General features: G+C 43.4%; 1 protein-coding gene across 1 annotated transcript in view; it reads left to right on the top strand.

Moving 5' to 3' along the window:
- LOXL2 (lysyl oxidase like 2) overlaps nucleotides 1-25,673 on the top strand; it is a 142,188-nt gene that overhangs the window by 11,332 nt on the left and 105,183 nt on the right. The window contains exons 2-3 of the mRNA XM_027840025.1: nucleotides 9,974-10,419; nucleotides 17,051-17,226. Of these exons, the coding sequence (XP_027695826.1) occupies nucleotides 10,065-10,419; nucleotides 17,051-17,226 (531 nt within the window). The 5' untranslated portion in view covers nucleotides 9,974-10,064. The remainder of the gene's footprint in view (nucleotides 1-9,973; nucleotides 10,420-17,050; nucleotides 17,227-25,673) is intronic.

The raw sequence follows: 25,673 nt of genomic DNA, 5'->3' as shown, positions 1-25,673 counted from the left end.
TATCTATCTATCTATCTATCTATCTATCTATCTATCTATCTATCTATATCTGTCTGTCTGTCTGTCTATCTATCTGTCTGTCTGTCTGTCTATCTATCTGTCTATCTATCTGTCAGCAGCTAGGTGGTGCAGTGGATAGAGCACTGGACCTACAGTTAGGAAACTCATCTTTATGAGTTCAAATCTGGCCTCAGATACTTATTAAGTGTGTGATCCTGGGTAAGTCACTTATCTCTGTTTACCTCTGTTTCCTCATCTGTAAAATGAGCTGGAGGAGGAAATGGTGAACTACTCCAGTGTTTTTGCCAAGAAAACTCCAAATGAGGTCACAGAGAGTCAGACACTACTGAAAAACTATTGAACAGCAAAAACCTATTATCTGAACAGCAAAAACCTGTTATCTGTCCATCTATCTAATCTATCAGATAGCGATCATTTATTCAACAAGTATTTAGTGAGCACCTACTGTATGCTAGGTGCTGTTGATACCGAGATAAGAAGGAAACAATCCTTTTTCTCAAAGAGCTTACATGCAATCAGGACTGGCCCTCTCTAGCCACTAAGCCACTGCCTCTCTCTAGTGTCACTATAACAGCATTGTTATGGACACAGACAAGTAAATACAAGATATTCACAAAATGATTTTGAGGGACACTAGCAGCTATGGCAAAGAGCCTAGGGAATCTAAGAGGCAGAGGGGGAAAAAGAGTGTATTGCAAGCACAGGATACTGCCAGGGTAAAGGTATGGTGATGGGAGGTGGAATATTGTGTGAGGAACAGCTAGGAAGTCAATTTGGCTGGAACCTACAGTGTGTAAGGAGGGGGCATGTTAGGTAATCAGCCTGGAAGGATAGGAGGGAGCCAGATCATGGAGGGTTTGAAGTGCTAGACAGAGAAGTTTGGCAATAGGGAGCAAATGAATGAACGAAACCTTTATTAAGCACTTACTAGGTGCCAAGCTGTGTGCTAATCGCTGAGGATACAAACAGAAAAGCAAGACAGACCGTGCTCTCGAGGAGCTCACAGTCTAATGGAGGAGACAACCCATGGGGAAGGTTTCAGTTGCACATCAGATGGAAAGGAATCCTGGTTCTGAGGGTGTAGTAGCAAAGCCCCTGCTTTAATGTCATTCCCACTGATAAAACCGTTTCCAATGTTGTACCTCTTGACAGACCAATGACCGTCTTTTCCGGGTCTTCAGTTGCTGTGGCTACAGCATCTTCAGGAGAATTGCCAGGCTGCCTCTCTATGGGAGTTACCTCCTGGGGGATTGCTTAGAGGGCTGGGCTACAGCAGGGTTGTCGGTCCTGGGAGTGCTGCCGATCCTGGGGCTCTGGCTTACCTGCCCCCAGGATGGCAGTTGGTGCTGGTGGTGGCAAGGAAGGCGCCCTTCTCCACAGTGACTGATGCACTCCATGATTGGGCTGGAAGCAGGGTAGTCTGTCTGTCTGTCTGAAGGGTACTGATGATCTCAAGCCTCTTGGGTTCAAGGTCCTAGACCCTCTCTATTGGTATCTGAGGGGAGGTGCTGATCCAGGTGCTGATTTAACTTGTTCGGCGGATGCTGCCTCCCTAAGGGGGCCCTGCCATTTGTGCTGAAGTGTTTTGAGCAGGGAGGATGCCAAGATACAATGAAAGGTACAACTTATTCTAGTAGAGCAATAGAACCTAATAAAATATACATTTATGAAGTACCTAATGTATATATATGGACTGCGATCCTAAATGAGAGGGAACAAATAAAGTTTAGATAAGACTATCCCTGCCCTCAAGGGATTTACAGCCTGACTGGATTAGGACACAAAGGTAGGATTATAAGGATTTAGAACTGGAAGGGATATCAGACTTCACCTAATCTAACACCCTTATTTTATAGGTGAGGAAATTGAAACCTAGAGAGATAAAACACTTAGCACAATATCTGGCACATAGTAGGTGCTTAATAATTGGTTATTGATTATTGGGGAAAAAAAAGATGACTTGCCCAAAGTCATACAGGTAATAAGTAGCAGAAGTAGCTGAATCAAGATTTGAACCCAGGTCCTCTGGCTTCAAATACAGGATTCCTTCAGCTCTACTGATACATAGAATTTCATTCTAAGTAAGAGCCCTGAATTTCAAGTGAGACAAACTGCATTTCAATCCCAGTTCCCCTACTCAATACTCCTGTGACCTTGGGCAAGTCATGTTCTTTCTCTGGGCCTCAGTTTCTCCTTTTGTCAAATGAATGGGTTTCACTAGATGACCTCTAAGGTCCCTTCTAAAGAAGTAGACGATTACAAAACAAAGTCTGGGTGAGGTCCAAATTACTGACCGGTCAGACCAGGGGAGGCTTTTGGAGGAGGTGACATTTAAGCTGGCTTTAGGAGGTGGCCAGATGATAGCCCATTCTGCGTGGAGTAGAGAACGCCGGGAGGAATGTGCCAATTTGACCCCTTCCATTCCCACACCTTCACGTTGGGTTCGCCTTGTCCTCAGGATTTTCCTTTGCAGCTGGGATGTCCATCTTTGTTATAAATGTGATCTCATTGAGGGTTGGGGGTGGGGGAGGATGTGGGTTTCCAGAATGTTTCTGTTCAACAACTTTTGTAATAGATGAGGTTGTGTTGGTTGCTATAAACACTGTGCATCCCACACCCATCACCCGGTCCCCACAGGCTCCATGTGGCCTGCAGCAGGAGAGAATTGAAGAATTTAGTTTTCACTCTGTGCTAGGCACTAAGTCAGTGCTGAGGCTATAATGCAAATAGGAGGCTGTCACTGTCCTAAAGAAGCTTACATTCTACAGGCAGCTAGGTGGCGCAGTGGCTCTGGGGGCCAGGAAGACCTGAGTTTGAGTTCAGCCTCAGACACTTACTAGCTGTGTGACCCTGAGCAAGTCACTTCACTTTTGTCTACCTTCGTTTTTTCAAGCACCTTCCTCCCAGGGTTGTTGGGCAGATGAAATAACATTTGTAAATGCTTAACTGCTTAACACAGTGACTGGCACATGATAGGTGCTATGTAAACATTAGGTATTATTATTACTGTTGTTTTTATTGTTGTTGTTATTGGAGAGCCTGTGAACAAAATGCATACAGACAAGTAGATAACTAAGTATCCTCCAATTCATCAATGGACCTGTGATCTCACCAATTGGAAATTCCCTCCAGTGATATAGATTGCAGCCCATCCTATGTGAGTCCTGTTCATGTCTTCCCACAAGCTCACCCCAAGAGGTCCACCCAATATGGTAGAAGCCTTCTTTGCTTTCTTCTGACATCAGGAGCACACCAGTGGTGAGCTTTGGCTGACTACCTGTCATCCCTTGCCCTAATCACATGACCAGCCCAATTTCTCTTCCTATTCTAAAGCCCATGATGACATAGTTTACCCCTGTTTTTTTTCTGAGTTCCTCATTGATTGTATAGTAGTACAAGGTGCAAGAGTTGCTTTAATTCATATTTCTCTAATTATTAGTGATGTGGGACATTTTTTCCCACATGGCTTGGATTTCTTCTTTGAAAACTGCCTGTTCATATCCTTTGACTATTTTTCATTTGGGAAATGGGTAGCAGATAATAATCTTCATCCACCTGGTCTTTCATATGTTGATGGACAAGCCAAACTTTTTTTTTTGGTGATGTAATTGGGGTTAAATGATTTGCCTAGGGTCACACAGCTCGTAAGTGTCAAGTGTCTGAGGTCAGATTTGAACTCTGGTCCTCCTGACTCCAAGGCTGGAGCTCTATCTACTGCCCCACCTAGCTGCCCCTAAGCCAAACTCTTTTGAGTGATCATGGCCTCTCCTGAAAAGCTCTAGGGTTTGATGAGATCATCACAATGTCATCCAAGGACAGAAGCCTCTGGAAAACCCCACCATCCACAGGGAGGCCCTTTTCAACAAGGACTTGGCTACATCTCTGGTGTAGCGGCCAGTAATCTTGGCCAGTTTCCACTTCTCAATTTTATGCCTCACCTGATGTTATTGTCAGAGATTATGCCTAATAGTGGCATTACTGGGTCGAAAGGCATACATAGTTTTGTAACCTTTGGGACATAATTCTAGATGGCTTTCCAAAATGGTTGGATTAAGTCACAGTTCTACCAACAGTGTATTAGTGTCCTAATTTTTCTACATCCCCTCCAACATTTATCATTTTCCATTTCTATCATTTTAGCCAATCTGACAAGGGAGACGGCATCTCAAAGTTATTTTAATTTGCATTTCTCTGGTCAATAATGATTTAGAGCATTTTTTCATATAACCATATGTAGCTTTCTTTCCTTCCTCCAAAATCGGCTTTATTTGTTCATATCCTTTGACCATTTACCAATTGTCAAATAAATGACTCATATTCTTACCAATTTGACAAAGTTCTCTGTATATTTGAGATAAGAGGTCAGTTTGGTGTTCTTTCTTCCATTTTAAGTCATAAAATCCATGAGACAAAGGTAAATGAATACGAAGTATATGCAAAGTAAATACAAAGAAATTTCAGGAGAGAGAGAGAGAGGTAATAACTGAGGGAAGAAGAAAGGGCAGGACCTAAGCTGTATTTGCAGCAAGCCAGGGATTCTATGAAGCGGGCAGAAGAAAGGGCAGAAAGGTAGTTTCAGTATAAAACTGAAGTTGGACAGACTTGGAAGGGTACTGGGGAGAGCCATGGGGAAGGGCGTGGGACAGACATTCTGGGCTGGTTTGGTGTTCCAGCTGCAGGATTCCCTGCTCCAAACAGCATTTGCTGGGACGTATCCTCCATTCCAGTAGGTGATAGGTTGTCAGACTGAAAGAGGGAAGCTGCTAATAGGAGTAGATCAAGTGAGTTGAAATTCTTTGGAACTGGGAGTTTGGAAAAGGTCTCATGCTCAGAGGAAAACCAGGAACTATTTTGATTGCTGTAATCTGATACTGTACACATACATCCCACTGACTCTGAGGGAGCTCCAATGAGTCACCAGTACAACAAAGATGGGCAATCTTAGCTTAGTGGTTTAAGTATTGGACACAGAATCAGGAAGGCTCAGATTCAAATTCTCCCTTTGACACTGGTGAAAATAGGCAGGTCATTCAGCCTTTCTGGGCCTCAGTCTCAGCCAATAAACATTTATTAAGCACCTACTATGCACTAGACCCTGTGTTAAGTGATGGAGATATAAAGGCAAAAGACAGTCTCTTCTCTCAAAGAGCTCAATCTAATAGGGGGGACAATATGCAAACAACTGTGTATGAAGATAAAAGGGGAATGATCAGCAGAGGGATGGCACCAGAATTAAGAAGGATCAGGAAAAGCTTCCTGTTGAAGATGGGATTTTATTTGGGACTTGAAGGAAGCCAGGGAAGATAGGAGGCAGAGATGAGAAAAGAGAGCATTCCAGGCATGTGGGACAGCCAGTGGAAATATGTACAGGTGGGAGATAGACTTATTGAGTACAAGGGCCAGCAAGGAGACCAGTTACCACTGGATTGCAGTGTGTGTGTGTGTGTGTGTGTGTGTGTGTGTGTGTGTGTGTGTGTGTGGAGGGTGGGGGCTTGTGTAAGAAGACTCTAATGGTGTTAGGGTGGGGGACTAAGTTATGAAGGACTTTGAACGCTAAATGGGGCATTTTCTATTTGATCCTGGGGGTCATAGGGAGCTACTGGAGTTTATTGAGGAGGGAGGTGATATGGTAAGACCTCTGCTTTAGGAAGATAACTTTGGCAATTGAGTGGAGGATGGATTGGAAGGAGGAGAGACTTGTGGCAGAGGACTAACCAGAGGCTATTACCCTTGCCCAGGCTTGAGGTGATGAGGGCCTGTGCCAGGGGGGTGACAGTGCCAGGGACAGAAGGGGCCATATGCAAGACATGTGACAGAGGTAAAATTCATAGGCCTTGGCACAGACTGAAGATGGAGGGTGAGAGCAGAGGATGACACCTAGGCTGTAAGCCAGAAGGCCTGGGAAGATGGCGGTGCCCTCAATGGTAAGAAGGCAGCTTGGAACATGGGAAGTCCCAGGTGAAAGATGCTGAGTTCAGTTTTGAACATGTTGACCTTACGGTCTATGGGACGTCCAGTTTGAAATATTTAATAGGTACCTGGAGATATGGGCAACAGCAGAGAGGTCAAGGCTTGATCAGTAGATATGAGAATCATTAGTCTCTTCATCTGTAAAATGGGAATAACCATACCTACAGTGCCTTCATCACAGGATTTTTGTAAGGCTCTGGTGAGATAATGTAAGCCAAACGCTATATTAAATCAGACCTGGAGCTGAGGGTGGCCTCAGCAGCCACCTCATACCACTCCTTCATTTTATAAATGAGAATATTCTGACCCAGGGAAAGGAGTGGTACAGCCTAGTTTCAAACTCAAACCCTGTGACTACAGATTTGTGGTTGTCCGGTCATTTCAGTTATGCCTGACTATTTGTGACCCCATTTGGAGTTTTCTTGGCCAAGATACTTGGAGTGGTTTGCCATTTCCTTCTCCAGTTCATTTTACAGATGGGGAAACTGAGGTGAAGTGACTTGCCCAGGGTCACACAGCTAGTAAGTGTCTGAGGCTGGATTTGAACTCAGAAAGATGAGTCTTCCTGACTCTAGGTCCTGAGCTCTATTCACTGTATCACCTAGATGTCCTGACTCCTGATCTGGTGCTCCTTTATTAAGTGCCTGCTGTATGCAAAGCATTGTATCTGGTACTGAGAGACATGAGATAAGACCCAGGCCCACCCACCGGTCTGGGAGTTAGGAGACCTGGATTCTCAGCTTTGGCTCTGACCCATGCCATCTGGGTACAGAGCTCAGACAAATCACTTTGCTTTCCTGGGCTGTAAACTGGAAATCATGCTGACCTCACAGGGCTGTCCATGGCATGTTAGGTATAAGTAATGCACTGTGTAGATGTAAAGTGTTATAGTAATTGATGGAGTTATATCCATCAAGTGGATATTCCCAAAATACAAATCTTGACATGTTTTTCCCTTTCTCAAAAATCTCCCTATTGTCTTTAGGATAGAAAACAAATTCTTCAGCCTGGAATTTAAGGTCATCGCAATGTACTTCCCTTTTTTAATTTCGTATTATCCTCTTCACACACTCTCTATTCTAGTCAAGCACAAAATTCCATCTCTAGCCTTGGTGCCTTTGAATACCTCACATCTAGAATACGTCCTTATTCACCTGCACCTCTTACGAGGTGTAGTCTCTTCAAAGCACAAATAGCACCTCCAGCAGTTCCTGATTCCTTCAGTTATTTCCCTCTTGAATCACTTTGTATAACTTTGTATCTAATTATCGGTATTCACATTGTATCTCCCACTAGAACGTAAACCTCTTGGGAACAGAACCTGTTTCATTCTTTTGTCTTTTATAGATTTAAAGCATGCATTTTTAACCTTTTTTTTCCATAATGGACCCCTTAGCAGGCTAGCGAAGTCTTTGGACTTCTCAGAATAGTGATTTTTAAAAGGAGGAAAAAATAGAATTGCAGAGGAGATCAGTTTTTTATTGGAAATAAATGTGCACTTCTTTCCCCATCCAAGTTCATGGGTCCCTTGAAGTCTATTCATGGACCCCAGGTTAAGAGCCTTTCATCTAGAGTTAAAAGCTGGATAGTCTAACAACTCTCATTTTTCCTCTAAGAAAACTGAGGCATGGGGAGGTCTGTTTGCTTACCTAAGGTCATACAGCTGATAAGAGTCAGAGGCAGAATCTGAACCCGTCTTCTGACTCCAGAATCAGTGTGCTCTCCATCATACTTCACTGCCTGCCTCATCTTTAAATCCCCTGTCTCCAGGCACAGTGCCTGGGACGTAGTGAGTGCTTCATAAATATTAGTTGAGCTCAATGACATTATCTGGATGAAGGAGAATGTGGATCACCAAGTAGCAATGAGTCAAGCTGCTGTCCTCATATTGTTAGTTTTAAGTTTGGAAAGTTTGTGGAGCAGACAGTGAAAATGCATCCCAGACCATGTGTCTGGTTCTGAGAGCAAGCAGAGGGTCAGGGAGCCATCATGGCAAAGGAGCAGACACGTACCACGGACAAGGTCCCTGCTCCTGCCCTGAACCAGCCTGTCGTCTTGGCCCAGGGTTTTTGAATGTCTCTTTCTGTGGGGGAACAGATGACCATGTCTCTTCCCATTTATTTTTATGAACACAAATGGCAAAGAACGAGTGCCCTTTTCCTCCTCCCTCATTTATTCCTGATCTGCTTCTCTCCAGCAGCTGGGATGCCCTGCCCTGGCTCTGTCCATGCCTTGCCTGGTGAATCAGGAAGCTGGAATTTCAACCTTCCTTGTCCCACTTGCCCCTCTGGCTTTCATCAAAGAAATAGTTGTGCAAAAAAGGTGATGAGAGTGAAGGGTCACTATCAGATGGTCCGTGTGTTCCACTGGTCTTCCCAAGAAGCCACAAGAAATCCAGGAAGCCCAACCCTCCCCACCCAGCCCACTGGGTGCAGGCAGCTAGGTGTCACAGTGGATAGAGTCTTGGAATCAGGAAGATCTGGGTTCAAATGTGACCTTAGACACTTACTAGCTGTGTGACCCTGGGCAAGTTACTCAACCTCTCTTTCCCTGAGTTTCCTCATCTGAAATGGGGATCATAATAGCACTTACCTCGAAGGGTTGTTGTGAGAATCATGTGAGCTATTTATAAAGCATTTAGTACAATGCCTGGCACATGGGAGATACTTGTTCCCTTCCCCACTCCTCCCACTTCCTGCAGTGAGGCCATGAGAGCCCATGGACAAGAGCATGGTTTATAGGCACAGCATGGTTCAGGTTCAGTCTGCGCTGTAGGGGGAGTACCCATGTTATTGAGATCACAAACCTATTCGAGTTTGAAAAAATGTTAAGGCTTGTAGCTGGATTCAATTTCAACATGTACAAAATGGGACAAAGAGATATGAAAAAGATCCTGGGGGGGTTTAGTGGACCACAAACTTCATGAGTCAGCAGTGTGATCTGGCAGCTAAGAAAGTGAGTCCAATCTTGGGCTGCATTAGGAGGGGCAGAGCTTCTAGGAATAATGAATCAGGTGTTTGCTACCTCCTCTGGAGTCTACCTGGGCCAGGCCCTATTTGGAGGATTGTGTTCCATTCTGGGCACCCCATGTTATGAAGGACTTGGATAAGTTGGATAGTGACCAGAAGAGGGTGACAAGGGTGACAAAAGGCTTCAAGTTCATGCCATAAGAGGATTGGTTGGAAGAAATGGGGACATTTATCCAGGAGAGGAGAAGACTTAGCACAAGATATTGGACCATGGGACCACAAGTTAGAGTTGGAAGGGAAAGTCAGAAGCCATCTTGTTTTACAGATGAGAAAATGGGTAGGGTAAGTGATTTGTCCAAGGTCACATACCTAGTAAGAGTCAGAGGTGGGATGTGAACGAAGGTCTTCTGATACCAAAGCCATAATGGCGCCACGAAGCCTCCACACAAGTGCAGCCTTCCAGTGCTTGAAGGGCCATTATGTAGAGGAGAGCTTTACTGGCTCTGTTTGGCAGAACCGAGGGCAGCACCAGGCCCAGTGGGGCTCAGGGAAAACTTGCCAACAGTGAGAGCTTGCCGAGGGTGCAATGGGCTGCTTGGAGAGGTGGATGGGGCAGGCTTCCAGCTCACTGGAGGTCCTCAGGCAGAGAAGCTACAGGATCACAGGTTGGGTATGTTGCAGAGAAGACCCTTTTCCAGGTATGGGTAGGACCAAATGGGCTCTGAGGTCTCTTCCAGCTCAGAAATGCTATGATTCCATGAGTGCTCCTGCTTATAGCACCAACTGTACCTCCTCAGCTCCATCCCCATCTCTGGGGGAAATCTGGTGGGGCAGCTCAGAAAAGAACCCACCCTCCCAACATATCATCACCTGAAACACAAGCACCATTTACCTCCTTCTCCCCTCCTGACTCTACTGGAGAAGTTCTTGGGTTAAATTTGTTTAAGTTTGGTGCCTTACTCTGATTAAGAGTCTCTTGTCCTGGATGCTTATGCATGTCTCCTTTCTTACAGAAAACTTCGGCTCTATTCCACTTGCACTGAACACCCCCTAGCACCTGCTTGAGGAAGTCCTTCCATCAGAGTGCCCAGCAGGAAGCCAAGAATGGAGAGGTCCCTGGGTACTTGTTGTCACCGCTATCTGGCTGTGCTGCTCATCCTCCCCTCCCTGAGCCTTGCTCAGTATGAGAACTGGCCCTACTACCCTGAGTACTTTCAACAGCCCCAGCCTGAGTACCAACAGCCTGAGCGTCCAGCAAATGTCCCCAAGATCCAACTGCGTCTGGCTGGACAGAAGAGGAAACACAATGAGGGCCGAGTGGAATTGTACTACGATGGGGTGTGGGGCACAGTGTGTGATGATGACTTCTCCATCCACGCTGCACATGTGGTCTGTCGTGAGCTGGGTTATGTGGAAGCCGTATCTTGGGCACCCAGCTCCTCCTATGGCAAAGGAGAAGGTAAAACCCAGTGCCCCGGTGGCCTGGTTTGTTGGTGTGAGGTTGGACCTAGGAACTAAGAACCCGGGTACTGTTCATCTTGTTAAGGATTGTAGGATTTAGACCCTTAATACATAAAATGAATTCATGAATAGATGGATGAATAGATGGATGGATGAATGAAAGGCATTTATTGGATATATAGTGTTGATTATCAGAGCTGCGAGGGACCTTAGAACATAAAATATCAGAGCTGGGAAATAACCCTGCGAGGATAAGTGACTTGCCCAGGGTCACCCAGCTCGTTGGTGTCTGAATAGGGATTTGAACCCAGATCCCTCTAAAGCCATATATATTTCAGACTGAGATCCCTACCCACCCATCCAATTAGCTTTGTGTATGGAAAAGAAACTCCTTTCTCCCTTCTTCCTACCTTCTCTGTCACCCCAAGTGGCTCATTCTATGTTTTCTCCATGGGGAGTTTGTAGGGGATTGTAGGAAGGCAATGATCCTTTGCCTTTCTGTTAAGAGGTGGCACCAAGCAGAAAGGGGTTACTAGGCTTGGTTAGAAGTTATGGATAGAGACTGGACCTGTGATTTCAGTAGTGCAGGGAACTCCCAGATGAGGAAAATCACTCTACCAAAGCAAGCTAACACCTCTGCGGTTTAGTCTTAGAGAATAACTGAGTATTTTCATGGTTGCCCTAAGTCACATAATCATTTTGTATCAGGAGCACAACTTGGACCTAAGACTTCTTGGCTATGAAACCAGCTGTCTATCCATGATGACAGCCTGTGCACAGCAAGTACTTAAATACTAACTGACAGATTTGCTTACTGCCTCTCAGAGGCTGCCATGGTATAAAAAAGAGACAAGGGATTTGAGTTCCAATCCCAACTCTAACACTTACCTGTTTAATCTCAGGCAAATCATTTCCTATCTCTTGGCCTTAGTTTCTTCTTCTTAAACAGCAGAAGGTGGGCCTAACTTCCCTCTGAGGCCCCTTCCAGTTCTAAGTCAGTGCTCCTAAATCCTTCTTCTTCTTTGCCCACTGAGGGTCCCAAATGGAAATTGTGTTGCTACCAAACAGCAGTTTGCTGTGGAAACAGCTGTGGGTTAGAGAAGAGTGTTTCAAAGAGCCTCCCTCATGAACCAGACAGAATGGGGAAACCAGCTGGGAAGTTTCAACCCCAGGTTTTCAATAAGGTCTTTGTTCCTTATGTTTAAGGACCAACCTCGCTTGTGTTGAGAACTGACCAAGCCATCCATCATGGACGGACATGTTTCAGAAGGATCCGGGCTTGGAGAGCTAATGGCCTGGGGGCAGAGGAATGGTCTGACTTCCAGCCTGTGTTGCTCCTCTGCAGTCAACCAACCAGCAATTATTAAGTACCTACTCCATTCCAGGAGCTGGGGCCAGGTGCTGGGAATACAAAACCAAGAAATTGAATAATCCCTGCCTTTGAGGGGCTTACATCCTACTGATTCTATCACAGCCCTTAATTTTAAACAATGGATGTTTTGCCCTGTACTTTCCAAACCCTCTGGGATTGGAGCAAGCGCGATCCCACAAAGATATTCACAGATTAGAAAGAGAGCTCTTCACTTCCATCCTTATCATTTTTGCAAGGGAGGAAACCTGAGGGTGACGTCACCTAGCCCAGACCCGACCTGCTAAAACACGCTGGACAAGTGGTTATGCAGCCCCTACTTGAAGACCTCCAGCCGTGTCAACTCTGTCCTGCTAGATCAGCCTGTTCTATTGCTGGACAGCTCTTATTCTGAGAAAGGTCTTTCTTCTATGGAGCCAAAGTCTGCCTCCGTGAGGCGAGGCTTCTGCTCATTTCACAACAAGCCAACATTCTTCCCTCCAGGGTCAAGAAACAAGTCTGACCCCTCTCCCCCTATTAGTCAGCCCTGTGAATAGTTGGAGGCAGCTAACCGTCTTGCTCCCAGCAGTTCTCTTTTCCAAGCTTAGCGTCCCCATTTCCTTTCATGGATTCTGGTTCCATGGGGTCTCCAGGCTTCTCATCACCCTTGCTTGCCCTCCGATTTATCAATATTCTTCCTAAAATGTGGTTCCAAGCACTTAATGCAGTACTCCAGATATGAGCTGCCAGCACAGAGCACAGTGGGATTTCTGTCTCCCTTGTTGTCTCCTGGAGTTGATTGGAGAAAGGCAATAGAGCTGAGCTTTTACATTTTTTAGTAGAAGGGGTTGGAGTAAAATGCCTTTATATCAGTGGTTCCCAATTCTTGCAAGCATAAAAACTCCCTTTGAGATGTCAAAAGAATTGCAGCCCCTTACATAGCTTGCTTGGGTCACAGATATAGAGTTAGAAGGGATATTAAAGGCCATCTAATGCAACCCCTCATTTTATAGAGGAGGAAACTGTAGCCCAGGGTGGTCAAGTAACTTGCTCTGGGTCATACAAACAATAATCCTGAGAGATAGTATTGGAACCCAGGGTTTGCCAAGTCCAGCACCAGTGCCCATTCGAATAGTCAGGAAATCCTGAGTTCAAATACGACCTCAGACACTTACTAGCTGTGTGACCCTGAGCATCATCCAGGAGTGAGGTGATGAGGAGCTGAACCAGGGCAGTGTCAGTGTCAGAGGAGAGGAGGGGGCATATTGGACAGATGCTGCAGAGGTAAAGTCGACAGGCCGTGCTATGTGAGAGGCAGATTGCACAGTACTTGAAGAGAACTGGGCTCAGAGTCAGAGGATCTGGGTTGAAATCTGGGCTCTGGCATTTACTACCTGCATAGCCTTGGGCCAGTCACTTAACTTCCATATGCTCAGTTTTCTCATCTGTAAAATGGGGAGACAGTTGGACAAGATGAACTCAGAGGTTACTTCCACCTCTAGATCTGTGATTCTTAGCATCTATAAGTGTGCACTTGTTTATAGGCTGGAAAATACCTGACTATTTACCTCTGCTGAGCTTTAGGAAGAAAGGATACCCAGAGGTGACCACAGATGGAAGAGGTCTGTACTTCGGGGCCCAGACTTCTGTGCACCACGAACACATGTGTAGGGAAATGGGATAAGGAGGAGGTCAAGTTCTGGATGTTTCTTCTTCAACATTTGCATGGGAGGGAATATGGTTAAAATGAGCATTTCAGTGATCTCTGAAAGGGAAGAGATGTCAGCTGGCTGTTACCATCTCCCATTAAAGGCCAAATGGGGAACAAATGTCTGTAGAAACAAGAGTCTCAGCATCTCTGCAGGATTCAGAGACAGCTGGAGACAAGCTCTGGCCTGGAGTCCAAAGATCTGAGTTTGAGAATCAGTTTTGACATGGAATTAAGTAAGCAGGACACTGAGCCTAAAGCAGAGTTGTTATAGATGCCTATTAATCCTTCATTCAGGGAGCATTGATTTAAGGACCTACATTTTCCAGGTGCTGTCCCAGGTGCTGAGGTTACAGAGATGAAAATGAAAACAATCCTGTCTTCAAGGAACTTCCATTCTAAGCCCAGAATCATGTATTCATTTTTCATTTATTATTTTTTAACATCCACTACATTTTTTTTGAATTCAGAATTTTCTTCCTCCCAATTCTCCCCTACCCATTGAGAAGACAAGAAATGTGATATCAATTATACATGGAAAATCATGCAAAACATATTTCCATATTAGCCATGTTGCCAAAAAAGCAAGAAAAAGAAAGTGAAAAAAAATTATGCTTCAATCTGCATGCAGACTCCATCAGTTCTCTCTCTGGAGGTGGATAGCACTTTTCATAAAAAGTCCTTCAAAAGTGTGACTGTTGACTTTGCACAGCTTTCCCTCACTTAAAACTAATTCATTTGCAAGTCATGGTGTCATCTTCCATGGTCCTCTTCAAGAATGAAGGGCAAACAACAACCACAACTTGTGAGGGAATCTTTGTATTGCTGAGAATAGATAGAGAATCTTTGTATTGCTGTCATCCACAGCTGATCATCATACAATATTCCTGCTATTGTGTACAAATGTTCTCCTGGTTCTACTCACTTCCCTTTGCATCAGTTCATACAAATCTTCCCAGGTTTTTTCTGAAACTATCCCTCTTATCATTTCTTACAGCACAATAGCATTCCATTAAAATCATATACCAGAACTTTTTCAACCATTCTCTAAATGGTGGGGATCCCCTCAATTTCTTTGCCACCACAAAAAGATCTTCTATGAATATTTTTATGTAAATAGGTCCTTTTCTCTTTTCTCTGATCTCTTTGGGATGCAGACCTATTAATGGTGTTGCTGGGTCAAAGGGTAGGCACGGTTTTATAGCTCTTTGGGGATAGTTCCAAATTCTTCTCCAGAATGATGGGCCTAGTTCACACTCTACAAAGAGTGCATTAGTATCCCAATTTTTTTTACATCTTCTCCAGCATTTATCATTTTCCTTGTTTGTCATGTTAGTCAATCTGAAAAATGAGACATGGTACCTCAGAGTTGTTCTAATTTGCATTTTTCTAATCAATAGTGATTTAGAACATTTTTTTGTTTATTTGCTTATTTGTGTGTGTGTGTGTGTGTGTGTGTGAGAGAGAGAGAGAGAGAGAGAGAGAGAGAGAGAGAGAGAGAGAGACAGAGACAGAGAGAGAGAGAGAGAGGCAATTGGGGTTAGGTGACTTGTCCAGAGCCACACAGCTAGTGAGTAGAACATTTTTTCATATGGCTACTGACAACTTTGATTTCTTCTTCTGAAAACCACCTGTTCTTATCCTTTGACCATTTATCAATTGGAGAATGACCCATTTTTTTTTTATAAATTTGACTCAGTTTCCTATATATTTGAGAAATGAGACCTCTATCAGAGAAACTTGCTGTTAAGATTTTCCTTCCATTTTCATGCTTTCCTTCTAATCTTGGCTGCATTAGTTTTGCTTGTGCAAAACCTTTTTAATTTAATGTAATCAAAATTATCCATTTTACTTTCTATGATTCTCTATTTCTTGTTTGGTCATAAATTGTTCCCTTATCTGTAGATCCGACAGGTAAAATTTTCCATGTTCCCCTAATTTGCTTGTGATATTACCTTTTGTTTCTTAATCATATACCTATTTTGACCTTACCTTGGTATACAATGTTAAATGATGGTCTATACCTAGTTTCTGCCAAACTGTTTTTCAGTTTTCTCAGAAATTTTTTGTCACATGGTGAGTTGTTGTTTTAAAAGTTTTGATGTTTGGGTTTATCAAACACTAGATTACTATGGTCATTTACTACTGTGTCTTGTGTACCTAATCTATTCCACTGATCCACCACTCTTAGCCAGTACCAGATTGTTTTAATAATCACCACTTTGTAATGCAGTTTGAAATCTGATACTGCTAAGCCACCTTCCTTCACATTTTTTTTCATTGATTCCCTTGGTATTCTTGATCTTTTATTTTTCTAGATGAATTTTATTATTATTTTTTTCTAGCTCTATAAAGTAATTTTTGGTAGTTTGATTGGTATAGTGCATTTCACATTTCTTATATACATCATGTATACAGTGTACATACACACATATATGTATATACTTTGGTTCCTCACCCCTCCCCAATAGAATGTAATGTTGAGGGCAGGGGCTGTTTCCTTTTTGTCTTTGTATCATCGCCAGCTGTCACAGCACCTGGCACACAGAAGGCACTTAATACATGCTTGTTGATTGCTATACAAAGCGTTCCAAAAGTCAGTGCAATTTTACTTTAGTAAAATGTGAAGGTATGAGCATCTGGGGGAGGGTTAATCACCAGTTATGAGTGTTTGTTTCTTCCTTCTCCCCCAGTGGCAGTTGTGGGGGACTGAGGCGTGGCCCAACCTGTAATTTCCTAAGGTTTTTTTTTTATAACAGCTCTGGGAAAAGTGCTAGACTTGGGGCCAGGAGAGACCTGGGTTCAGACCCTGCCCCTGATGCTCACCAGCTTGTGATCTCAGGCAAGTCTTGACCACTCTGAATCTCATTTCCTCATACCTAAAATTGGGATAATACCTATCCTTATATGGAATAGTTCCTACCTCTTGAGGTTGTTGTGAGGATCAAGTGAGATGATATCTGTAAAATGCTTTACAAACACTAAAGTGTTATCATGATGATCATAAGAGCTAGAGCTGGAAGTGACTTTAAGTGTCATTAGAGTCATTTTACAGATGGGGAAACTGAGGCTCAGAGAGGGCTTGGTATCACACAAACAGTAAACAGCAGAGGTGGCATTTGAACCCATCTCCCCTACCTTGATTTAATTCTAAATTCAGTGTTTTTCCCACCATACCAGGAAGTCACCTCAGTCTGTCATCTGGAGCTCTGAGAATGAGTTATAGATATAGATCCAGGGCTAGCAATGCCTCTTGGTGGGGGGATGGCCCAGTTCTTTCCTTGGATGATTTTACCTGTGGATTACAAGAAGGGAAATATCTAGGTCATAGAATAAGAAGAGTTTGATGGGAGGATGGGATGAGGGGATGGGGCTCTATGTAGGGCAACTGAGTTCAGGTCTTCGTTCTAGGTCAGTATAAGATGATTACGATAATAGGATCATAAGATGATAAGATCATAGAGTCATAGAGAAATGGAAGGGACCTCTGGTGGAACTAGACCAACCATCTCTTTTCCCCAGGACCCAAACCTTCCTTTACATTATTTTTGGCTTCCTTCTTCTCCCCTGCAGGCCCCATTTGGATGGACAATGTCCATTGCACCGGTAAAGAAGTGACCCTGGCTGCCTGCTCCTCCAATGGGTGGGGTGTCGCTGACTGCAAACACACAGAAGATGTGGGCGTAGTGTGCAGTGATAAAAGGATCCCCGGCTTCAAGTTTGACAACTCGATCATCAATCAGATTGATGTAAGTAATGCTCACTTCCGTATACAGTCTGCGTCCCTGGTTGTATTCGATTTGCACCAAGTTCCATGATGATGAGGATGAGGATGATGAAGATGAAGATGATGATGTTGATGATGATGATCACGATGGTGACAATGATGACAAATGTGAGCATTTATGTAACACTTGAAGGTTTGTAGCATGCCTTACCTATGTGATTTCATCTTCACGATAACCCTGGGAGGTAGGTGCCGGTCTTATCCTCATTTTATAGGCGAGGAAACAACATCCAGTCCATTCTTCACTCAGCTGTCAAAGTGATCTTCCTAAAGTGCAGCTCAGACTATATATAACTCCCCCACCTCATTCAGTAACGTCCTGTGACTCCCTATTATTTCCAGGATATAAAATCCTATTTGGATTTTAAAGTCCTTTACAACCCGGCTCCTTCCTCCCTTCTAGTCTTCTTACACCTTACTTGATTCTTCAGACTCTATGATCCAGTCACACTGGCCTCATGGCTGTTTCTCCCACAGGACGCTTCCATCCCAACCCTAGAATTTCCCTTGGCTATCCCCAATACCTGAACCTCTCTCCCTCCTCATCTCCACTTCCTGGCTTTCCTGGAATCCTTCCAATCTCCTCTAAAGTCTCACCTTCTGTAAGAACCACTTCTTAGCCCTTCTCTGTCTTAGTGCCTTCCTTTCATTTATTATCTCCAATTTATCCTGCTTTCATCTTGTTTGTACGTAGTTTTTTGCATGTTCTCTCTCGTATTAGATTGTGAACTCCGTGAGAACAAGACCTGTCTTTGGTAACACCAGTGACTGGCATACAGTTGGCACTCAATAAATGCTTGTAGACTTGACTGAGCTTGAGAGAGATTCAGTTAGCCACCTAGGGTCACATAGCTAGTTAAATGTCTAAGGCAGGATTCAAGTTCAGGTCTTCTTAACTCCTAAGTCCAGCGCTTTCCACTGGATCACATAGCTGCCTTGGCCTGAAGGGTCTTCTATGATTAGGAAGAGACAGGCTCCCCAAATCTTAGGTGGAAGAGATGTCAGTGGCCATCTTGTCCAACCCAGATCTGAACCCCAATCCCTCAATACAATAAATGGTCTTTGCTTGAAGGCTTCCAGTGACGGGGAGCCTGCTACCTCCAAAGGCAGCCTTTCCACTTGGGGACAACTCTGACTTTTGGAAGATTTCCTGACTTCAAGCCTCCATTTGTTCTTCCCTCCTGTGGCCAACAGCACAAGTCTACTTAGCGCCACTGCCCACCAACAGTGTGACCTTTGGACAATCATTTACCCTTCTTCAGCCTTAGTTTCTTCCTCTGTAAAATGGGAGGGTTGAAATAGATGAGTCCTAAATCTGGTGGCTTCTAATCCCTCTGCCCCAGGACAGCTCTTCAGATACTTAGAGAGAGCTAGCATGTGGCCACCTCTCCACCCCTGTAGGCTTTTCTTCTCTGGGCTAAATATCCCCAGTTCCTGAACTATGGCTTTGCAACAAATATCTCAATCAATTAGTTAACTAACACATATTTAATTAATATCTGATAGTTAAGCACTGTAAGGCCCATGAAAATCCCCCTCCCTGTCTTCAAGGAACTTGCCAGAAAATGACCCCTGATGATGGAATGCCTTCAGGACCAATACCCTCGAGATCCAACCCATAGGATCTCTCTGTTATTTGAGGCAAACTCTAGGCACCATGGAGACATGCAGAGAGAACTGACCTGGGAGCCTGGAGGACCTCATTCAGGTCCTTCCTAACACATCCTGGCTATATGGTGACAAATATGGACAAATCTTTTAACTTTTCACTGTTCTGGACAAGTCTGTAAGATAGTAAATCATAGAAGAGGTGCCAACCTGCACTGGTGGAAGGTTTTCCTCACTGGGGAGTTCTCTATCCCAATGAAATCACAGATCCAGCCCCTATCCCCTCTCCTATTCTAGGTGGATAATTATGGTAATTGACCTCCAGCTGTTTTGGGGAGCTGATGATGGAGATGTTCAAGGAAGTCTTTGAAATTGCCCTATTTGGTCTCCAGAAGGTATCTGCCAATGGAATGTGGTTTTGACATTTTCTCTCCATGACTAACCCCATCCTTCCATTTTCTCTTATATTCCTAGAGCACACCAAACACTCTGGGGTGCTGGCCAAGCCTGCATTATGGAAAAGAGATTAGCTGTTAGATTCACCAGGCTTGTTTCATCCCAAACGCTGGGATAGGATGAGACCACCCCCATTGTGTACCGTTCAAGTTGGGCTAGCATCCAATCCAGCATTACATCATGGCCAGAGGAGGTTATTATATATCTCAGCTACATGGCAGTATTTCAAGGAGCCATCTGGATTTTTTGTTTTTGTTTTTGTTTTTAGTGCATGCTATCCCTTAACAACTTGTTAACTATTTTTCAAGAGTTGTTAGGAACAAAAAAGGCATCCCTCTGTGGTCCACCTGGTGATGAGCCTCCCTAGCTTAGCTAAGCTGGTCAAACAATTAAACATTTAATAAGCACCCACTATGTGCTAGGCTTTGGTGATACAAAGGCAAAAATGAGGCAATTACAACTTCAGAGAGCCCACATTCTAGTGATCAACGAACATTTTAAAGCACCTACTATGTGCCATGCACGGTGAGAGGCCCTTGGGATACAAAGACAAAAATGAAACACTTCCTCCCTCAGGGGGCTTACGTTCTATCAGGGGAAACAACAGGTAGACATATAAGAAGCTACAAAGTATAAAGTAAATATGCACAAGGTCATTTGGGTGGGGGGATGAAATGGTAGCTCTAGGGATTCTATGGGTGGTGGCCCTTGAATTGAGCTTTGAAGGAAACTAGAGGTTCCAAGAGATGAGGGTGAGGAGGGGGGGGGCATTCCAGGCGTGAGGGACGTGCAAGGTCACAGAGATGGGAGATGAAATGACATATGTGAGGGACAGCAAGAAGGTTGGTTTGACTAGATTGTAGACTGTGTGAAAGGCTGAAGATGCCAGATGGAGAAGTTTGTATTTGATTTCAAGGGTAATACTGACCCACTGGGATTTCTTGAGTAGGGATGTGGCATGGTCATTCTTGCACTCTAGAGAGAATCACCTTGGCAGCTGTTTGAAGTGGGCAGGGAGGCCAATTAGGAGACCATTGTACTAGTCCAGGTGAGGAGTAATGAGGAACTGAACTAGTATGGTTGTTGCCCGTCGGCTGATAGCACCCCCTCTGGGCCAGGCTCATGCTCAAAGCCTTTCTGGCTTGGTGGGATCTCCTAGAGCAGGGGTGGGGAACCTGTGGCCTTTTAGGTCCTTGGGTGCAGCCTTTTGACTGAGTCCAAGTTTTACAGAGCAAATCCTTTATTAAGGTGAAGTTTGGATTCACCAGTTCCCCACTCCTGTGCTCTAGTATGTTGCCTCCTGGCACAATCTGGAAAATCCCCGAGTCTCATTCATGCTGTAAAGACACCGGGAGAGAGGACTGAAGTTGAGGACTTATTAATTCACAAACGCATAGCTTGTACATTTCACAATTCAAGAGATGGCAGCAGGGACCTGGGTGGCCATCTAGAACAATTCAAACCTCCAAAGAATTCCCACAATAATATATCCACAAATAGGCAGCCAGCCTCTCCTCAAAGACCTCGAAGGAAGGGTCACAGACTCTCAGAGTTGGAAGGGATATAGTCCAACTTGTACCCGACCAAAAATATCCTTTTAAGTACTGTCTACATGTGCCATCCAGTCCTTTCTTGAAGATTTTAAGCTAAGGAGAACCAACACTTTCCTTCCTTCCTTCCCAAGGATGAACCTTCCATTTGGGGATAGTTCCATCTTTTAGGAAGTTTTTCTTTCCATAAAGTGTAGACCTTCCTCTTTACAACTTCTATCTTGGTACACTTCATGTCTTCTCTACTAGATTAGAAGTTCCCTGACTACAAAGCCATGTTTCATTCCTCCTTATGTTTCCCTCAGCCCTCACACGATGCTTTGTATGCAATAGATGCTCAACATATTCTACAATGAATTGCCTACATACACATAAGTGTCTCTGTGTGTGTGTGTGAAATTTGTTGTGTTTAATTATTTCAATCATATCTGACTCATTATGAGCCCATTTGGGGTTTTTTTTGACAAAGATATTGAAATGTTTTGCTGTTTCCTTCTCCAGTTCATTTGACAGATAAGGAAACTGAGGCAAACAGGGTGAAGTGACTTGTCCAAGCATCACACAGCTAGGAAGTGTCTGAGGCTGGATTTGAACGCAGGTCTTCCTGACTCCAGGTCCAGTGCTTTATTCATTGTGCCACCTCGCTGCCCATATTTATCTTTCTATCTATCTGTCTACCTACACACACACACACACACACACACACACACACACGTATGTATATGTGTGTGTATGTTCATTGTGGTTGTATGTGTATATTATATATATGTTATATATATATATATAAAGTGTAGGTATGTATGAAGGCAATTCATGTATATATCAGATCATTTTGTTTTAGGGTAACAAGAGACCTTGGAAGCTCTGAAGACCAAGTCCTTCACTTTAGAGATGAAGAAACTGAGACACAGAAGGATTAGGCTTATATAGCTAGTTAGTGTCTGGCATAGGATTTGAACTCAGGACCTGCTGATTACAGTCCAATGCCCTACTTACTATATCAATCTGTGTCTCATAGACAAAAGGCCTCTATTAAGCAGGCTGGTTTGCTTGGAGCATAGGATGCACATTTTCCCTTCTGGGGCCGTGGAAAATAAAACTAATCCCTCTTCTAAATGCCAGTCCTTCAAATATTCAATGACAGCCATCCTGTACCGGTGGAACCTTCTTTTTTTCAGACTGGGGAGCCTTAGATCTTTCAAAAATGTAAGCTGATGTCATTCTGGTTGCTGATGATGAACATGACCTAAGCTTCCAACGATACTGGTGGCTTTTGAAGGTTAAACCCAGTCTACAGCCCTAGTAATGTGTCCCCATGGAATTTAGCTCATGTATCTCCTGGAAAAATTCAGATGTGTTGCTCATCCCAGCTTCTTAAGGTCAGGGGCTCTGCCCTAAAGTTCTGTATTACCTTCCCTGCTCCCTCATCCCCCAATTCCATAGTTCCTATGACAGTACTGTGCATGCAACAGGCACTCAATAAATGTTGTCTGGCTGCTTGGTTGATCTGGCTCATATACCCTGGTGAGTACCTATTTTTCCAACAATGCCTTCTCTCCATGAATGTAAAATGGACATTTTCCCTCCTTAGATTGTGATTCTGCAGGGATAAACTTACAGCAGCAATGAGAAGTACACAGAATCTTCTAATGTCCTCACATTACACACCCAAAGGACGGAGACAGTGAGCTTGTCTATGATGTACTTAATAGGTCTCTGTTTAGTTTACTGCCATAATTGTAGCCCCGGGATGACCCATTTTGAGTACTGAGCTTAGATCCAGACTACTTGGCACAAGAGAGGCATTGATAGCTTGAATGGGAGGAAGGTGAGTCAAAATGTTGCTGGGGGTTGGATCAGATGAAATCAGACAATCTTAGGATTAGAGATTCACAACTGTTAAGGACATTCAAAGCCACCAAATCCAACTCCCCTCATTTCTTTTCTCCCTCCTGCCCCACCCTGGCCTAGAGAAGGCTACATCTAAACACAAATACATACACATTTACATACATGTAAACACACATATATCCATATATGTAAATCATGCTATACATACTTCTATATATGAGTTCTTTCTCTGGAGATGGATAGTATCTTCCTACACATGTCCAAGTCTTTCCATGTTTTTTCTAAAATCAACTAGCTCATCATTTCTTATAGTGCAGTAGAATTCTGTCACAATCATACACCACAATTTGTTTAGCCACTCCCCAGTTGAAAGGCATCTATCATTTTAGCCAGTCTGATAGGTGTAAGATGATATCTAAAAGTTGTTTTAATCTGCATTTCTCTCATCAATAATGATTTAAAACATTTTTTTCCATATGACTATATAATTTTGATTTCATCATCGAAAAATTGTCTGTTCCTATACTTTAACCACTTATCAATTGGGGAATGACTTCTATTCTTATAAATTTGACAAAGTTCTTTATATATTTGAGAAATTAGACCTTTATTGGAGAGATTGTTTATAAACATTTTCCCCCGAATTTTTGGATTTCCTTCTGATCTTGGCTACATTGGTTTTATTTGTACAAGAACTTTTTAATTTAATATAATCCATTTTACATCTTATAATGCTCTCTATTTCCTGTTTCTTCATATATTATACTCCTGTCCATGAGTCTGATAGGTAATACATTCCATGTTCTTCTAATTTTCTTGTGATATCTCTCTTTATATCTAGGTCATGTATCCATTTTGACCTTATCTTGGTACATGCTTTAAGATATTAGTCTATGCCCAATTTCTGCCAGAATGCTTTCCAGCTTTCCCAACAATTTTTTACCAAATAGTGAATTCTTATCCCAAAGACTTAAATCTTTGCATTTGTCAAACACAATGTTACTATAGTCCTTCACTGCTGTGTATTGTATGTTGCCTCTGTTTAACTGAAATACCTCTTCATTTCTTGGCTATACCAGCTAGTTTTGTGGCTTACTGCCATATAATATAGTTTGAGGTCTGGAACTGCTGACCCTCCTTCCTTTACATTTTTTAATTAGTTTCTATGAAATTCTTAACCATTTGTTCTTCCAAATGACTTTTGCTATTTTTTTTCTGAGTAAAATAATTTTTAAGTAATTTAATTGGGATGGTATTGAATAAATAAATAAGATAAAATTGTCATTTTTATTACTTTGGCTTTGTCTACCTATGAACCATTAACATTTCTCCAATTATTTAAATCTGACTTTATTTGGGTAAAGAGCATTTTATAATTATGTTCATTTACTCCCTGTGTCTGTTTTGACAGGTAGACTCTCAGGTGTTTTATACTATCTATAGTTATTTTCAATGGAGTACCTCTTGCTATCTCTTCTTAAAGGGTTTTATTGGTGATATATAAAAATGCTTATGATTTATGTAGGTTTATTTTACATCCTACTACTTTGCTAAAATCGTTGTTTTGACTAATTTTTGGTTGGAGTTTTAGGATTTTCCAAAAATATCATCTGCAGAAAGAGATAGTTTATTATCTCTCCTTATTTTATGTACAAGGAAGCTAAAGCTGACAGGATAAGTGACTTCTGCAGGGTCACACAGCTAGTAGGCATTGGAGGCAGCACCGATGTCCACAGGGAGATAGCACAATGCCCATCTGGCCAACCTTCTCTCTGGGCCACCACCACATACCATTCTGCCTTGTATTCCTTTTCCTTCTTTTCAAGAAAACATTCCAAAGAACTTGACAAACGTTCTTTGACAATCCTTCATCTGTTTTGCAGTGGGATAATCTGAGGCCCAACAGGATGAAGTCCCAAGTTCTATGTTATGATATATCACAGGGGCCACCGGGAATTATGTTACCTCTGTTTGGAGATTCTGGGATCTCAGTCTCTGAATGAGAGGCAGCATGGCATGGTATCAGGAAGACCTGGGTCCAAGTCCTGTGCTGGCTGTGTGACCCTGGGCAAGTCACATAGATAGACAGACAGAGAGATATAGAGCATTTATCCAGGGCTTGCTGTGTGCCAGACACTGTAAGGGGATATAAAAAGAAGAAAACAAAATTGGCCCCTACTCTAAAGGAGGTTACATTCTAATGGGGAAAGACAAAATGCAGAGAAGAACCACAAAGCAGGGGGCAGGGACAACAGCCGTACAAAGGCCTGGAGATGGGAGATGAGCATAGTGTGGGAGTAACAGCAGGCAGGGCAGCGAGCTGACTCATAGAGTTTGTGGAGGGGAGTGAAATCTAAGAAGACCAGAAGGACTTCCTACAGAAGGTGGGCTTTGAGCTGAGTCTTGCAGGAAGCCTGAAGCTGGCAGTGAGGAGGAACAGAATTCCAGGCTTAGCCAGGGAAAAGTCAAGGGCTGAAGAGGAGAATTGTGTATAAGGAACAAGCAGGGCCAATGGGTCATAGGGTAGGTAGAGGGGAGCCTGGAAAGGTAGGGTGAGGCCAGGGTAGAAAGTGCTTTAAAAACCAAATCAAGTATTCTATATTTGGTCTTGGAAATAATCAGGGTCACTGAAGACCCAGTGGGTCAGGGAGGGAAGGGAGACATGGATGGACCTGTGCTTTGGTAGCTGAGCAGACGATGAATTGGAGTGAGGAAGAGACTTGGGACGAGGAGATTAGTTACAAGGGTATCACAATAGTCCAGTCAAGAGATGATGGGGGGAGGGGAGGAGTTGAAGATGACATCAAAGTTTCAAGCCTGGGATGTGACTGGGAGGATGGTGTTCTCCTCTATAGTAATAGTAACACAGGAAGAGAGGAGGGTGTTCTCCTCTATAATAATAGTGACACAGGAAGAGAGGAGGGTGTTCTCCTCTATAGTAATA

Source organism: Vombatus ursinus, unplaced genomic scaffold, assembly GCF_900497805.2.
Source record: "Vombatus ursinus unplaced genomic scaffold, bare-nosed wombat genome assembly UNPS02014837.1, whole genome shotgun sequence".
Classification (NCBI taxonomy): domain Eukaryota; kingdom Metazoa; phylum Chordata; class Mammalia; order Diprotodontia; family Vombatidae; genus Vombatus; species Vombatus ursinus.
The sequence above is the reverse complement of the archived record's forward strand: the minus strand, read 5'-3'. Positions and strand labels throughout refer to the sequence as shown.